The sequence below is a fragment of the Globicephala melas genome, chromosome 6, assembly GCF_963455315.2.
Source record: "Globicephala melas chromosome 6, mGloMel1.2, whole genome shotgun sequence".
NCBI lineage: Eukaryota > Metazoa > Chordata > Mammalia > Artiodactyla > Delphinidae > Globicephala > Globicephala melas.
The window spans coordinates 34,738,104-34,753,761 of NC_083319.1; the positions used below are offsets into that span (position 1 = coordinate 34,738,104).

At 44.4% G+C, this 15,658-nt stretch overlaps 1 protein-coding gene across 2 annotated transcripts in view; it reads right to left on the reverse strand.

Moving 5' to 3' along the window:
• Window positions 1-353: 353 nt before the first annotated feature.
• The window catches only part of LOC115838658 (stimulated by retinoic acid gene 6 protein-like), a 72,677-nt gene continuing 57,372 nt past the window's right edge, over window positions 354-15,658 (reverse strand). The window contains exons 12-19 of one of the 2 annotated variants that reach the window (XM_060300729.1): window positions 10,352-10,427; window positions 7,174-7,255; window positions 6,780-6,828; window positions 6,204-6,321; window positions 4,993-5,112; window positions 3,553-3,716; window positions 2,698-2,844; window positions 354-1,964 (exon numbers count right to left, since the gene is read on the reverse strand). In XM_060300729.1, coding sequence (XP_060156712.1) covers window positions 1,834-1,964; window positions 2,698-2,844; window positions 3,553-3,716; window positions 4,993-5,112; window positions 6,204-6,321; window positions 6,780-6,828; window positions 7,174-7,255; window positions 10,352-10,427 — 887 coding nt within the window. In that variant the 3' untranslated portion in view covers window positions 354-1,833. Of the gene's footprint in view, window positions 1,965-2,697; window positions 2,845-3,552; window positions 3,717-4,992; window positions 5,181-6,203; window positions 6,322-6,779; window positions 6,829-7,173; window positions 7,256-10,351; window positions 10,428-15,658 lie in introns of those variants that run through there. The other variant, XR_009564280.1, reaches the window with a different exon arrangement.

Genomic DNA, 15,658 nt, shown 5'->3' on the forward strand with positions numbered 1-15,658 from the left:
GGCTGGGAGACAACTGTAGCAAGAGCTGCAGAGAGAGGCCTTGCCACATGCTGCAGGCAGAACCTCATCTCCTCAGGTGTCCTGTGTCCCTGGAGTGGTGACTGCACGTAGCAAGTACTTGGTCAGCACTGGCTGGGTGCAAGTGGGGGGCACTGGCTGTGAGGTCTGCACTAGATTTCATTTAGAGAAACTGAGACTCATTCTAGTGGCAGAGCTGGAACCCAAACCCAGTGCTCCTGACCTTCTGTTTAGCGGCCACTCAACCATGATGCCAGGGTTGATTTCAGTATTGAATTCATGGCTGAGATATTCAGTCATCATGGCCTTATTATTTTATTCATTCCAAGATCCTACTATGTTACAGCAGATACTTGGTAATGGTGAAGAAAATCTGAGAAGGCCTCTTTCTTTGTGGAGCCGAGAGCATAATGAGAGGTAGGCAGACATGAATCAGTCACCACAAAGGGTAACATTACAAACAACGACTGATATTCATTGAGAGTTTAGGATATGTCAGGCACTAGCTTAGGAGTGTTGGTGTATATTAACTCATTTTATCCTCAAAATAATTTTTGGCGTTGCGGGTATCATTCCCTTTTTATATTAATACGTAGGGGAAAGAAAGCACAGAAAGGTGAGGTAACTTAGCCAATGTCACACAGCTAGAAAGTGGTGGTGGGGGGATCCCAATACTCTGAGTCCCAGTTTCCTTAGTTTCAAAAAGCAGAATGACAAAGCTTGGTTGCAGAGATAAAGTTAAAAGAGATACGTCTGGCAGACACATCTAGCAAAGGACTGGGCTTACAGAAGGTACTCAATGATTACCGGATTTCAATGGCTCTGGGATTTGTGAGGTGGATGGGGACTTCCCTCACCCTATGGGTGAGTCCTCCTGGTACTTGAACAGGTTTTGTGAGTGACAGGCCCCCATTTATCAGAGATCTTATGCTGGGGAATGAAGAATCTGGGTAAGTACTGGGCCCCCTGCACAAAGAGAAAGGTCCAGGCTTCTCAACCGGGCACCTGGACCCCCTTGGATGGTCTAACCAGCCCCCAGCACCATGCCCTGCATACACCAGAGGGCTCGCCCTCCTCAAACCTGCGCCCACACTTTTGCTCCTGTTGTCCCCCACCTTACATGCCTGCCCGTCCCATCTCTGCCTCCTCAGACAAGTGGCTTTCTCAGGGAATGCCCTCTTTGTCAGAGAGAATCTGTACATCTGATTTGTGACCAAGGCCCAGGTCAGTTCTGATCCGTTCCCCATCCCAGTGGCTGTGGGAGAGAGAACTCAGTGTGTGTCTGCTCACCCACCAGACTGGAGGCTGGGATCGTGGATTCCTTCTCTCCCACCACCATAAGACCTAGAAAGGAGGAAACAACGAGGACCCTGTTGGATTAAGGCCATACTTTCTCCCAGAGAAAAACTGTGCCAAATGGTTAAACTCTCCTGATATAAAAAAATTTACCACCTCTTTCAGTGACACAAAGTTCTGCCCTGTGGCTACATTAAGTGTGTCTCAACATGGATCTCCCCAGGGCTGCCTCCTAACCATGGATAGTGGAAATCATTATTGGGCAAAGTTTGTTCAACAGAAATTCTCTTTAGTTCTTGATCTTTTTACCAAGGGAATGAATTAGACCTGAGACTTCATTGTTCAGCCCAAGTGCCATCCCATGAATTGCTGGCCTGTATGCCATCTGTGTGGACAGCGCCTGTGCATCCCGTCACACTGCAGGGGACAGCTGCTGGGTAGCCTGGGCCTCCTCAGGGGCAGATGTCCTGGAATGGCCTTGTCGCAATGTGGGAGGTCAACGTCAGCTCTCCGAGCACATCAACAGAATCTGGGTAAGTCCCGGGAGCCATGACCTGGCCTTGATTTTCTGAGCGTGACCAGTCTGGGGTTGTTGATCAGGGTCTGCAGCAGGAGCCACCTTGTCCTGGACCTCACTGAGGTGCGGGGACCTAGGACAGAACCAGAACCAGTAGACTAGGAGGAGGGGGCAGCTTGTCTCTGTCCTTCTCAGAGGCTGTAGCGAAAGCTGCCCAGAAGGTGTGAGGTGTGGAAGGAGGAGCTGGACCAGGACTCCTGGGGACATGAGGGCGGCTGGAGGGATGTGAATTTGTCCCACAGATCTGGGTATCTGCAGCATTGGGAATAGCAATGAAAACGGTCCAGGTCAGTGTTGAGTGTCCACGACAGAACATGGCTAACTGGAGGGCTTCCCAGCGGAAGGCAGAGCAGAATAATAGGGGTGGCAGGGGTGGGAGTAGACAGTATAGAACCTTCAGGGGATAGGAGTCAGTGGCTGGGAGAGCTTGTGGTAAGGAATGGGGCAAATTAAGCAAAACTGCACACCATCTTGGAGGGCACCTGGCTTGCAGCCTGGGCTATGGGTAGCATCTCAAACAAATGGTTGAATGAAGGACTCAGCTATCAGAACTAGAGCTCATTTCTGGAAACAAGGGAGGAGCCCAGGTGGCAGGACAAGGACACAAGGCCTTAGGGGTCCTGTAGCCAGGCTGACTGGGGGCAAAGCCTCCTGGTCCCCTGGGTAGAAGGGCTCCCAGGGCAGGGAGTGTGGAGGAAGAGGGGCAGGGAAGGAGGAACCTGGGACATCTTAGGGATCCCAGGGAAGCCTGAAGGTACGTGTTTCCTGGTGTCCGACCCCAGTGTAGGTTCAAACAGGAGACTTACCTGCTGACTGATTTGGGTACCAGTATTTGATGGCCTGCTGCAGCCTCCTCTCTCTGTGGCCTGTGATCAGGATGTGACAAAAGCTGACAAGCACAGGGTTGGTGTGATAATGATCCACATAGAGCATGCCAATCCACGCACTGAACCCTGAAATCCAGAAGGCAAGTCAGGCCATGCAGTACGTCCCAGGATGGCCCAGCTTGTGCTTGTTATGACGTAACTGCAGCATCACTTTGTTCCCAAATGGTGCCTGTGTCTTTGCTGAGAATCTAGAAAATGAGGTATAAGCAGCTGGAAAGGTTCTTAGAGATCACACCCTAATCTGTTCATTTTATGGGAATTTGAAGCTCATAGCAGCTAGGAGCCTCTGTGTCTTATATGAAGAAGGCAGCAGCCATTAAATGAATGAATGAGTGAATGAACAGACATGGGCCAGAAATAGGACAAAAACTGTTTTTTCTCCACAGAAAAAGCTTTGATTTTGGCCCATTGAAACTGAACAAACCATTTTCTTAACTAAGCTTGCAACTAACAACACCAGTAATTCTGAGATGTGTTTTCTCAAAATTTTCAGAGCCATGCACTCATAAATTACCTTCTAACTGTTCAGATAGAATTCGCTACCTCTTACTGCCCTTCATTCTACCTCAAAGGTCTGTCAAACATACAAGTATTTAATAGCCTGAATTCCCTTCTGACCATTGGGCTGAATAGTTTTGTTTTGTTTTTCTATTCAGCTTTATAGCCTCCATGGGAAGATAAACTCTAAGCATAAGTGAAGCCTCTGGTACCCGACTTCCAGGCAGCTTCTGCAAAAGTACAAGACCAGCGCTCCCCAGATGCATGGCCACGTACCCATGTCTGCTCTCTCACAGCCACTCTGCAGAATGGTCCTGTCGATGCGGGCGATCAGCCACGTGCCCAGGATGCAGCTGATAAGAAGCCTGGAGAGGCAGGCGCCCAGGCCCAGCAGCACGTTGTAGAAGAACAGAAAGTAGTTGAAGTTGTGGAATGCTCTCCTGCAAACAAAAGCAGGTGGAGGGGGGCAGCACCTTTCAGTATGAGAAGGTGGCTACGCAGGTGGGCTCAGGGGCCCCCCAGACCTGTGGTCAAAGCCTACGTCTCCCATCTCCTAGCTGTGTGACCTTGTGCTGTTAGCAGGAGCTGACTGTCCCCATTTCGCAGCTGATGTGAGGACTGGCTCAGAAACAGTGTAGAGGGTGCTGAGCCCAGGGCAGGCTGAATGTGAGTGGGGACTGTAAACCTCATGTGGCTACAGCTGGGTTTGTGGTTACGGCAGAGGGTGTGGCTTTCCCACTGTCCATTGCAACAGTGACCTGCCCCCAGCTAGAACTGCTCCAAGTCCTCCAGGTGAAATTTCTCAAATGACCACCTGATCATGTGATCCGTCTCCTGTTGCCTATGGGATGAAGCCCAAACACTGCCTATGAATTCTGGGGTCCTCGCTGAGAGGGGCTTTTCTGGCATTACCACTTTGTACCTCCTTCCTGTCCCTCACCATCTAAGGCCACCACATGGCCACAATATTGGATTCTCACTCTTCTCCCAACACATCCTGCCCTTTCATGGCTTCCTGCCTGCATTGGTGCAGCGGGGGCTGCAGCCACGCCATCTCCTCATCTCTGCCTGTAGGAATCTTACCATCCCACCGACCTCAGCTCACACGTCCCGACTGCAGCTGAAAGAGAACCCCCGCCTCTCCTGCACCCCCCCGCCTCTCCCCCACCCCCCCGCCTCTCCTCCACCCCACCCCCTTCTTCGTTACTCATGTTTCTCTTGCAATGCTTTCACACCCTCTGGACTCTACTGTCCCTATATGTCTGTGTCTGTCGGCTCCAGTGCACCGTGAGCACATCACAGGCAGATTGTGTGGGGTATCTCTTTATCCTCAGTGCCCGTGTTGTTTCCTCCATGAGTGAACAGCTTTGAATGAATGAACTAGAAAGGATTACCCATGGCACAGGCACTATTGTTCTAAGTTCATATTTTAATACATTTCAGCCTCAGAACACCTCTCTGATGTATGCACAATTATTTGTAAAATGAGGAAGTGGAGGTTCATAGATGTTTAGTAAGGTCACACAAGGTCACAAAGCTCATAAGGGGCAGAGCCAAGATTTGGCCACAGGCAGTTAGGCCCCGGTTCTGAACCACTGCCCCTCACCCTCTCAGAGAGTGTAGAGTCCACCCAGGAACCTGCCAAGGGTGAAGAGGAAGGAACGAGACTGCTGAGGCCAAAGCCCTACAATGCCCCGCTCCCTTCTCTGCCCTCACCTGTTATTGAGAGCCAAGGGCTTCTGCTTGTCAGCTGTTCCCATCTTTGGTTGCAGGAAGAAGCTGGCGGCGATCCATACCTGCAGGACCATGAGGCCCAGGACGATGGATATGGTGAGGCTGAAACACAAGGTGAGACCATCCTGAGGTGGCCTTGTCCGTTCTTCCCAAGCCCATCTCGAATGCCCCTTGATAGAGAGAAGAGAGATGCTGACTGCCCGCCAGACCAACAGTAGCTTGAGCTCTGCCCTTTATGCCTACAGAGCATTCTCCTGCCCACTGTGCAGATGAGAAAACTGAGGCTCACAAAGGGCAGATGACTTTCTCAAAGCTGCATCATCAGGTCTTCTGGCTCCAGACCAGAACTCCAGGATTTAATTATGTCTTTTTGTTGAGGGGTGGCAGCTGGGCTGAGTGGTTTAACAGCATAGGAATCAAAGAAAGGATGGGGTCTTTAGAAGAGCTCATGAAGGCCACGGGAGAGTGGACAGGGCAGGTTCTGCCCCAGACTCACAGGAGGCTCTAGGTGAGTTTGGAACAAAGGACCTCAGAGCAGGGAGGTCCCCAGAGGGCATCACGCCCTGTGTTTGCATTCTCTGAGTGGCAACGTGGGGTGGTGGTTTACAGAGGCTTTGGTTTCAGATTGCCCAGCTCCCAGCCCTGCCTCCTCCCCTGGGACAAACCGCTCGGCCTCTCTGTGCCTCTGTTTCCTCATCTGAAAAAAGGGAGCTAATGTAAGTCCCAACCTCAAAGAGTTCTTAAGAGAAAAGATGTGTAGTGAATTCTCAATAATGTCAGCATTCACTTTTACTTTCCAAATGGGTAAACTGAGGCTCAGAGAGGCACTTACAAGCCACACATCTGATCTAAAACCCAAGCTCAGATTTCCTCTCTCCTTCCACTATACTGTCCTTTCTCTTACTTCACCTCCCTGAACCTCAATCTTCCCACCTATAAAATGGACACATATATATCTCCCACAGACACAATTGTGAGGACACCATTGAACAGTGAGCGTGGAAACATTTTGTAAACTGTGAGGTTCCCATCACAATGAGTTGCTATATTAGCCCATCCTTGGGTCAGAGCTGGGAGCATGGGTCCGGGGATTGGTGAGAGCCCAGCAGGGAAGGGGTATTTCAAACAGCAGCTGTGAAGACCCACCAGCTCCCAGGCCCTGGGCAGTGACAGGAAGCCCGCCCAGCACTTACATCCCGATGCCCAGTCCTCGGAGCATCTCCAGGGTCTGATTGTGGATGACAGGTAGCACCAGGCTGTACATGATCACTAGGCCACACAGGCTCTGCATCACGTGGATGATGAGGTAGCCTGTGGGCCAAGGGAGCCGGTGGTCGCTCAAGGCCCTTCAGGATCCAGTCACACAGGTCCCTCCCTGCAGTCTTCCCTCTAGCCTCCTCCCAAACGAAGGTCCTGGCACTCTTACTTGCACTGGTTTCTTCTGCCTGGCATGACTGCTGACCTGCTCACCCTGCCAGGTGCAGTTCAAACATCAACTCCACTAGAAAGGCTTCTTGCCCTGTCCTGGGTGTGGACAGTCACTTCCTCCTCTGGGTCACCACCGCCCTTAGCATACACACCCCGTGGGCACAGGACAGGTGGTGATGATGACCTACACGAATGTGTGCTTCTCACTCCTTCCGGAAGGTCCCTCAAGGAAGAGCTGGGGCCACTTCTGCCCTACGTGTCTCCTCCCTACCCACAGCCAGGACTCTGCAGGTGCCCAGGGAATGTGTATTGAATTGAATGGGTCATGTGAGGGCACTTACCCCACAGAATATAAGCTATCTGCCAGCCAGAGTACCTTGCAATGGCCACCTGAGATTTAGAAAGAAAAAAGGCCACCTGAGATTTAGAAAGAAAAAAGGGTCTGAAAGAGGAGACATGCTGATTACCTCTAACACGTGTCCGGCATCCTTGTCTCATGTGAGGGTCACCCACCAACCCACCAAGGCAGGTGTCATGATTGTCCTCATTTTACAGATGAGGAAACTGAGGGCTGGATGGGGACAGTGGCTGTCCCGAGTCACCCAGCAGCAGAACATACTAGAATTGAGGACTCTGGACCCCCAGCCCAGAGCTCTTCCTCCCCCCCTCCCCCCGTCTGAGGTGCAGGAGAGCAGGTTTTGGCCTCGGAGCAGAAAGAGGCCTCTGTAGACTTACCACACTCTCTGACGAGGAAGGATTATGGAACTTCAAAGGGAGAAAGTGTTTATCTCCTGCCCACAACCTCTTCATTTGCTTCCTAAAGAAAAAGTGGGAGTTAGTAATGCTCATGACCGGGGCTTAAAAATCATTTTTTAATATTTTTTTGAAAATTGAGATATAATTGACATATAACATGATATTATTTCAGGTGTACAATATAATAATTCGATATTTGTATATATTGTGAAATGATCACAGTAAGTCTTGTTACTATCTGTCACTGCACACAGTTACAAAATTTTTTTTCTTGTGATGAGAACTTTTAATCTAGTCTCTTAGAAACTTTCAAATATTCACTATTTTTTAACTATAGTCGCCATGCTGTACATTACATCCCTATGACTTATTTATTTTATAACTGAAAGTTTGTGCTTTTTGATGCCATTCACCCATTTCACTCCCCCCACCCCACCTCTGGTAACCACCAATCTGTTCCATGAGTTTAGTTTTAGTTTTGTTTTGTTTAGAGTCCATATATGAGTGAAATCATTTGTCTTTCTCCATCTGACTTATTTCACTTAGCATAATGTCCTCAAGGTCATAAATGCTGTCACAAATGACAAGATTTCATTCTTTTTTATGGCTGAGTAGTATTCTGGTGTGTGTGTGTGTGTGTGTGTGTGTGTGTGTGTATTCCACATCTTCTTTACCCATTCACCCATGCATGGACACTAACGTTGCTTCCATATCTTGGCTATTGTAAATAATGCTGCAAAGAACACTGGGGTGCATGTATCTTTTTAAGTTACTGTTTCCTCTTTTTTGGATATATGCCCAGGAGTGGGATTGCTGGATCATATGGTAGCTCTATTTTTAATTTTTTGAGGAGCCCCCATACTATTTTCATAGTGGCTGCACCAATTTACCTTCCCACCAATAGTGTAGGAGGGTTCCCTTTTCTCCACATCCTTGTCAACACTTATCTTTGTGTTTTTGGTAATAGCCATTCTCAAAGATGTGAGATGACATCTCATTGTGGTTTTGATTTGCATTTCCCTGATAATTTAAAAACCTTAAACTTAATATATTTTGTAAAAATAGCATATAGCTACCTAATCTCAACGGTGACTGAATGTGATAGTTGAGACTGTGTGTGTGGCTTTTAGTTTCTTTAGCTTGCTCTATTTTCTTATTTTCTCTACAATGAATATACATTACCTATATAATATTATTTCAAAACAGGTAAAAAAATTTTAACAATAGCCCCCCACTTGTAACAACACAAAATGAAATGAAAAAGAAGCCACAATTCCTCACAATCCCAGCACCCAAAGAAATCACTGTGTGCTTTTCCCATATGCCCGTCTCAGCCTGGCCTTTTGCCTAAAGATTAGGTTGGCACAGTTTTGTTAACAGTCCACATTCACATCTATATCCTCCTTTTTTCTTAACATCCCATTCCAGCAATTTCCAGGTTATTTTGCAATTTCATCACCACTGAATTGGGAAAACTTAGTATGAAATAAAGAATGTAAGTATCTCATTAATAGTTTGCATATTTATTACATAATGAAATGATGATATTTGAGTTATGCTGGGTTAAATAACATATTATTAAATTATTTTCACCTCTCCTTTACCTTTTTTAAATAGTGTCTATTAGAAAATGTAAAATTGTATCTGTGGCTTTCATTGTGTTTCTGTTTGGCAGTACCAGAGGTGTGCAACCAGGAATACAAACATGCACAGATATATTTGCAGAGAAAATTTCTGGAAGGATGCACAGAAAATGAATAATAGTGCTTAGCTCTTGGGCAACAATCTGGGGCCTGATGGGAAGAAGACTTACTTTACACTAAATATTTTTGTAACTTTGTTTTTAAAACACAAGCCTGTAGATAGGTTGGCATAATTATAAGAAAAATAACAATACTGGCACAGTGCTAGTGCTGTCCAAAGGGTGCTTTCTCATCCATTATTTCCTCTGCCCCATGGTCTTGTAAAGTAGGCAGGGCAGGGATTGTCACTCCTGGGTGACAGGTGTGGGAGGGAAGGGCCAGCCTGGACGGGAAGGAAGCCTCCCCACCACAGGGGCCTTCTTGTCCCTGTGCCCTCAGCTACCCTCCACCCACATCCATGCTGCCAGCTCTGCATTGTGGTTGTTCCTGGTTGCGGTCAAATGCCTCAGTGAATATCTCCCAGCCACTTGTAGGCTAATGAAGGAAGGAGCAGACATATCCCTACAACAGGCAGGGAAAGGGTAAGCAGCAGTGTCCAGTCCACCCACAGAGCCCAGGGAGAAGAAAGCAGAGACAGGGAGCAAGCCAGGGCTGGGATGGAGAACTGGGGCTCTTTGTGCCAGGAGAGTCTTCACTTAGATGTCATCTGCAAGAGACCCAACCTTTGAGTAGCCAGATGGGGAGGATGCAAAAGCAGGATGCTCTGCAGGGGTGGGAATTGGCCCTGGCCTTCCTGTGAGTGAGTGGGAGACTGTGAACTAGAGACTGAGACAGAGAGAGACAGAGAGAGACAGAGAGAGAGAGAGAGAGAGAATGAGAAAGAGAGGCAGAGACAAAGGCAGAGAAATGGAGAGAAAAGGGAGCAATAGATACCTAAATTCAACTTCCGTCTGCATGCAAATGCCAGCTACATACTGAAGGCCATCCCCTCCTCCTGTGCTGCTGTTCTAGAGACGGATACCCCTGGTTCCCTTGTCCCAACCTCCTGTGAGGTCCCCTTGAGCCAGATTCACCTACTGGGAGCGCAGTGTGATTAGTCCTGGAGAGCAGGGCGGGTCTAACACCTAGTAGCAATGCAGAAGTGTACAAGAAATGACAAGGTCAGAAGGCGCCAGAAGACGAGATCAGCTGCTAACAGCCTGTGGCTAAAGTTATTGTGTTGAGTCTCGCCTGCTCAGCAGTGAACATGGAGATGAAAGTACCGCTTGGGGTTTTGCTGAAAACCAAAAGAAGACTCTAATCACAATGTCAAGCTTATAGTGGGAGCTCAAATCAATAGTTTTTTGTTTGTTTGTTTTTGTCTTTTACTACCAATAGGTATGGTTGTCCCTAGACCCTATATAGACTGCTGTTCCCAGTTTGGGCACTGCTGGCACTGCCTGGGAATTCTGAGAAAAGTCTGTCAGCTGCTTTCCCGGCTGAAGACACACAAATGACTCCTAGAACCCTCTTACCTGTAACAAGCCAAGATGTGAAACAGGTAGCTCACACACGTGAGGGAGGCAGGCAAGATGGTCACCACCCAGACTCCTGAAACAGAAAAGGTGATACGAGAGGCCTCAGAAGATGAACCAGAAACTATTTTTAAAATGCAGAGGGAATTCCCTGGTGGTCCAGTGGTTAGGACTCCGCACTTTCACTGCTGAGGGCCTGGGTTCAATCCCTGGTCGGAGAACTAAAATGCAGAAACTCACAACAGAAAGGTTTGGGCAAAATATACTGCACTTCCTTTAACACACCTCTTGTGCAAATAACGTTTTGCTTATTTTCTGTTTCGTTTTAGCCATACACCCTCGATATCCTTTATTTCCTGCGTATTTATAATCTTTGCCTTTGGTATTAATATTTTCAATCTACAGTGAGTAATAGAAAAAGAAAATTATGGAGTGTACACATGGTAGGTAGCCTCCAGCCTAGTAAAACATCATTAATTCTTGAACTTCCAATCTCCGCTTTTGGGGGGGTGGTTACCCAATAAACAGTCACCTTGTGCAACGGTAACTGGAATCAGGGTCTTGACTATTCATTCATCCATCTTTCAGTATGTTTTTACTATTTCGTACCTAATTTGCTTTCAGAATGATTCTGTGTGCTTGTGAGAGAGGGATGGAGACAGAGGGAAGGAAGTAAAAGCTTCTGTATAAACCGACTCTCAATAGGTACAGAAAAGGCATTCGAAAGAATCCAACACCTCTTTATAACTCAAATCACTCCATAAACTAGAAATAGAAGGGAATTTCCTCAATTGGATAAAAAGCATCTGCAAAAAACCCACAGCTAACATCATACTTAATTGGTGAAAAACAGACTGCTTTCCCCATCAGTTCAAGAATCAGAAAATCAATGTCTGCTCTTGCCAATTCTATCCAACATTGTACTGGAGGGTCTAGCCAGGGCAGTTAGGCAAGAAAATGCATCCAGACTGCAAGGGAAGAAATAAAACTATCTCTATTCACCAACAACATGTTCCTATATATAGAAAATCCTAAGGAATAAATAAACAAACAAAGTAAAATGAATTAATAAATGAGTTCAGCAAGGTTGTAAGACACAAGACCAATATATAAAAGTCAATTGTATTGCTATAGACTACCAACAAATAATATGAAAATGAAGTAAGAAACAACTGCGTTTGCAATAGTATCATAAAGAATAAAATACTTAAGAATAGGGCTTCCCTGGTGGCGCAGTGGTTGAGAGTCCGCCTGCTGATGCAGGGGACGCGGGTTCGTGCCCCGGTCTGGGAAGATCCCACATGCTGCGGAGCGGCTGGGCCCGTGAGCCATGGCCGTTGAGCCTGCGCGTCTGGAGCCTGTGCTCCGCAACGGGAGAGGCCACAACAGTGAGAGGCCCGTGTACCGAAAAAAAAAAAAAAAAACTACAAAAGCTTGTTTTAAGAAATTAAAGAAGACCTAAATTAATGGAAAAACGTATCACTTTTACGTATTGGTTGTTCTTTGTGAACATGGCAATACTCCCTAAATTGATCTACAGATTCAAATCCCTGTCAAAATTCCAATGTCATTTTTGGATAAATTGACAAGCTAATCCTAAAATTCATATAAAAATGAAGCGACCCTGAATAGGCTAGACAACCTTGAAAAAGAAGAACAAAATTACAGGACTCACATTTCTTGAGCTACAGTAATAAGACAGTGTGATATTGCCATAAAGATAGACAAATAGACCAATGGAATAAATTGAGAATCCAGAAGTAAACCCCCATTGTCAATGTATTTTCAACAAGGATGACAAGACAATTCAATGGGGAAGGAATATGCCTATTAACAAATAGTGCAGGGGAAACTGATATTCCCCATGTAAAACAATGAAGTTAGAACCTTACCTCATACTGTATACAAAAATTAAATCAAAATGGATCATACGCTCAATGTAACAGCTAAAATGATAAAAGTCTCAGAATAAAATATGAGAGTAAATCTTTGTGACCTTGGGTTAGACAATGGTTTCTTAGACATGCACAAGTGATAAAAGAAAACAAGATATATTAGACCGCATTAGAATTAAAAGCATTTGTGTTTCAAAGGACACCATCAAAAAAGTGAAAAAGCAACCCACAGAATGGAAGAAATTATTTGTAAATTATATCTCTTGTAAGGGATGTGTATATAGAATATACAAAGAACTCTTACAGCTCAATAATAGACAAATAATCCAATTTTAAAGTGGGCAAAGAATCTCAGTAGTCATTACTCAAAGAAGATGTACAAATGGTCAATAAGCACATGAAAAGATGCTCAACATCATCAGCCATCAGGGAAATGAAAATCAAAACCGCAACGCACCCCCGATGTTCATAGCAGCACTATTTACAATAGCCAAGACATGGAAGCAACCTAAGTGTCCAATAACAGATGAATGGATAAAGAAGATGTGGTATATACATACAATGGAATATTACTTAGCCATAAAAAATAATGAAATAATGCCATTTGCAGCAACATGGATGGACCTAGAGATTATCATACTAAGTGAAGTAAGTCAGAGAAAAACAAATATAACATGATATCACTTATATGTGGAATCTAAAAAAATGATACAAATGAACTTATTTACAAAACAGGAACAGAATCATAGACATAGAAAACAAACTTACGATTACCAAAGGTGGGGGGGAGGAAGAGGGATAAATTATGAATTTGGGATTAACAGATACACACTACTATATATAAGATAGATTAAAAAAAACAAGGGCCTACAGTATAGCACAGGGAACCATAGTCAATATCTTGTAATAACTTATAATGGAAAAGAATCTGGAAAATAATATATATGTGTGTGTGTGTGTGTGTATATATATATATATATATATATATATATATATCTGAATCACTTTGCTGTATACCTGAAACATTATAAATCAATTATACTTCAATTTAAAAAAAATACAATGCGATACCACTTCATACTTACTAGATGGCTATAATAAAAAATAAAGATATTAACAAATGTTGATGAAGGTATAGAAGCTGGACCCCTCATACATTGGTGATGGCAATACATAGTGATGAAGCTGCTTTTGAAAACGGTCTGGCAATTCCCCCAAAAGCTTAAACATAATTACCACATGATCCAGAATTCCACTCCTAAGTATATACCCAAGATATATAAAAATACATGAAAAACTTGTAGATGAATGTTCACAGCAGTATTATTCATAATAACCAAAAGTTGAAACAATCCAAATTTGCATCAACAGACAAATACATAAATACAATATTGTATATTCATACAACAGAATAAAATTCAGCAATAAAAAAGAATGAAGCTGAGACACATGCTATGATATAGATGAACCTTATAAATATCTTGCTATGTGAAAGAAGTCAATCAAAAAAGACCACGTATTGTATGATTCTATTTATATAAGATGTCCAGAATAGGCAAATCTATAGAGCCAGAAAATAGTGGCCGGGGAGAGTTGAGAAATGGGGAGTGACTGAAAGTGGTCATGATTTCTTTTAGGGTGATGAAAATGTTCTAAATTTGACTGTGGTGATGGGTGCATAAAGTTCAAAATACTAAAAGCCACTGAATGGTACACTTTAAATGAGTGAATTGTATGGTATATGAGTTATATCTTCATAAAGCTGTTTTTAAAAAGAAGGAAAAAGAAAGCTGATTTCCATTCCTTTCAAGTTTCAGATGTGTCTTTATCAGCATCACCAGGACTAGGCAATTGCTCTATCCCAAACCTCCACCAACACAAAGGATGTGGGTAAATCACCATAAACCTCACCCCAGGGGATGCAGGGGACACATCCTTGGAAGGAGAGGATGGAAGGAGTCTGGCCACAAGAAGAGTGAGTGCAGACTTCTTCCAGCCAGCAGCAAGAACATGACCACACACCTTTAATTTAATGCCTTTATCATCCCAAAGGTGAAGCATGTTCAGCCTAAGAGTCTCTCTTGGAAAGAGGGCAGCTGTTTAAAGCTGGAAGAGATTGAGACAGAGTGAAAATGTTATATACTGATTCTTAAAGTGTCTAAACGTGAGAAATATATCAAAGAGGAGATAAAACATGAGTGAATATGGCGATATACTCACTACAATTCACCCAGACCAAGTAACTGAGGTTAGCATTAAAAAGTTGCCCAAAACAGGGGTAGAAATGTGAATTTTCTGAAGTATGACTTAAAACAAGTATTATTAAATCAAACATTAGAATATGCTCGCTGAGTGTATAGGAAGGGACTCAGGCAGAACATTAAAGATGAATAGAAGTGTTCAAGGGCAACAAAAAAGTATGGTAATATGGAAGAAGCAGTACCCACCTTAGTGTAACCTTCTATGTCATGTATGTATAAGAGAATTTTCCTCAAATAATTCACAGTAGATCTATTCCCCTCTGGTTTTGATATTCTACTAGCTTGTGAGTCTTAAGTGAAAATATTATTTGCATCACCTGTTTCATGGCTTAAGGAACATATGGTAATTTACAGCCATTAAATGTCAGAGCTACAAAGGCTTTTGGAAACCATTTGGTACCCTCATCCCAGTCCCATTTTAAAGATGAGGAAACTGAGGCCAAGAGAAGGGACCTGACTTGTCCAATGACAGAGTTTATCCTGACATCTTGTCCAGGTCCTTTCTCAACAAGGAATAGTGAAGAACTTTCCTTCCTTCATGGGCAATGGACATATAATTAGAGTATGTCATTTTCAAAGAAAGCTACTATTTTAAGGTAAAGTGACTGTTATGGACAAAATGTGTGTGTCTCCCACCCCCCACAAAATTCATGTGTTGAAACTCCAATCCCCAATGTGATGGTATTTGGAAATGGAGCCTTTGGGAGGTGATTAGATCATGAGGGTGGAGCCCTCATGATGGAATTAGTGCCCTATAAGAAGATACGTGAGAGAGTTCGCTTCCTCTCCCTGTTCTCCATCCAGTATGTGAGGACTCAAAGAGAGGGTGGCCTTCAGCAAGTCAGGAAACTGACCCTCCCCAGACACCAGGTCTGCTAGCACCTTCAACTTCCCAGTCTCCAGAACTGTGAGAAATAAATGTCTGTTTTTATACCACACAGTCTATGGTAATTTGTTATAGCAACCTGAACTAAGCAGAAATTAAATTTGAATGATATAAGTAAACTTTCCATATAATAATAAAGTCATGGACCACTGTTTTATCTTTTCCAAAGTGAAAAAAATATGATGATTTTAGTTGTTTCCACTGGCATCAAACAAAATAGGCTATTTGAGATTAGAAAATTATCAGGGCATGTTCAATTCAGCCC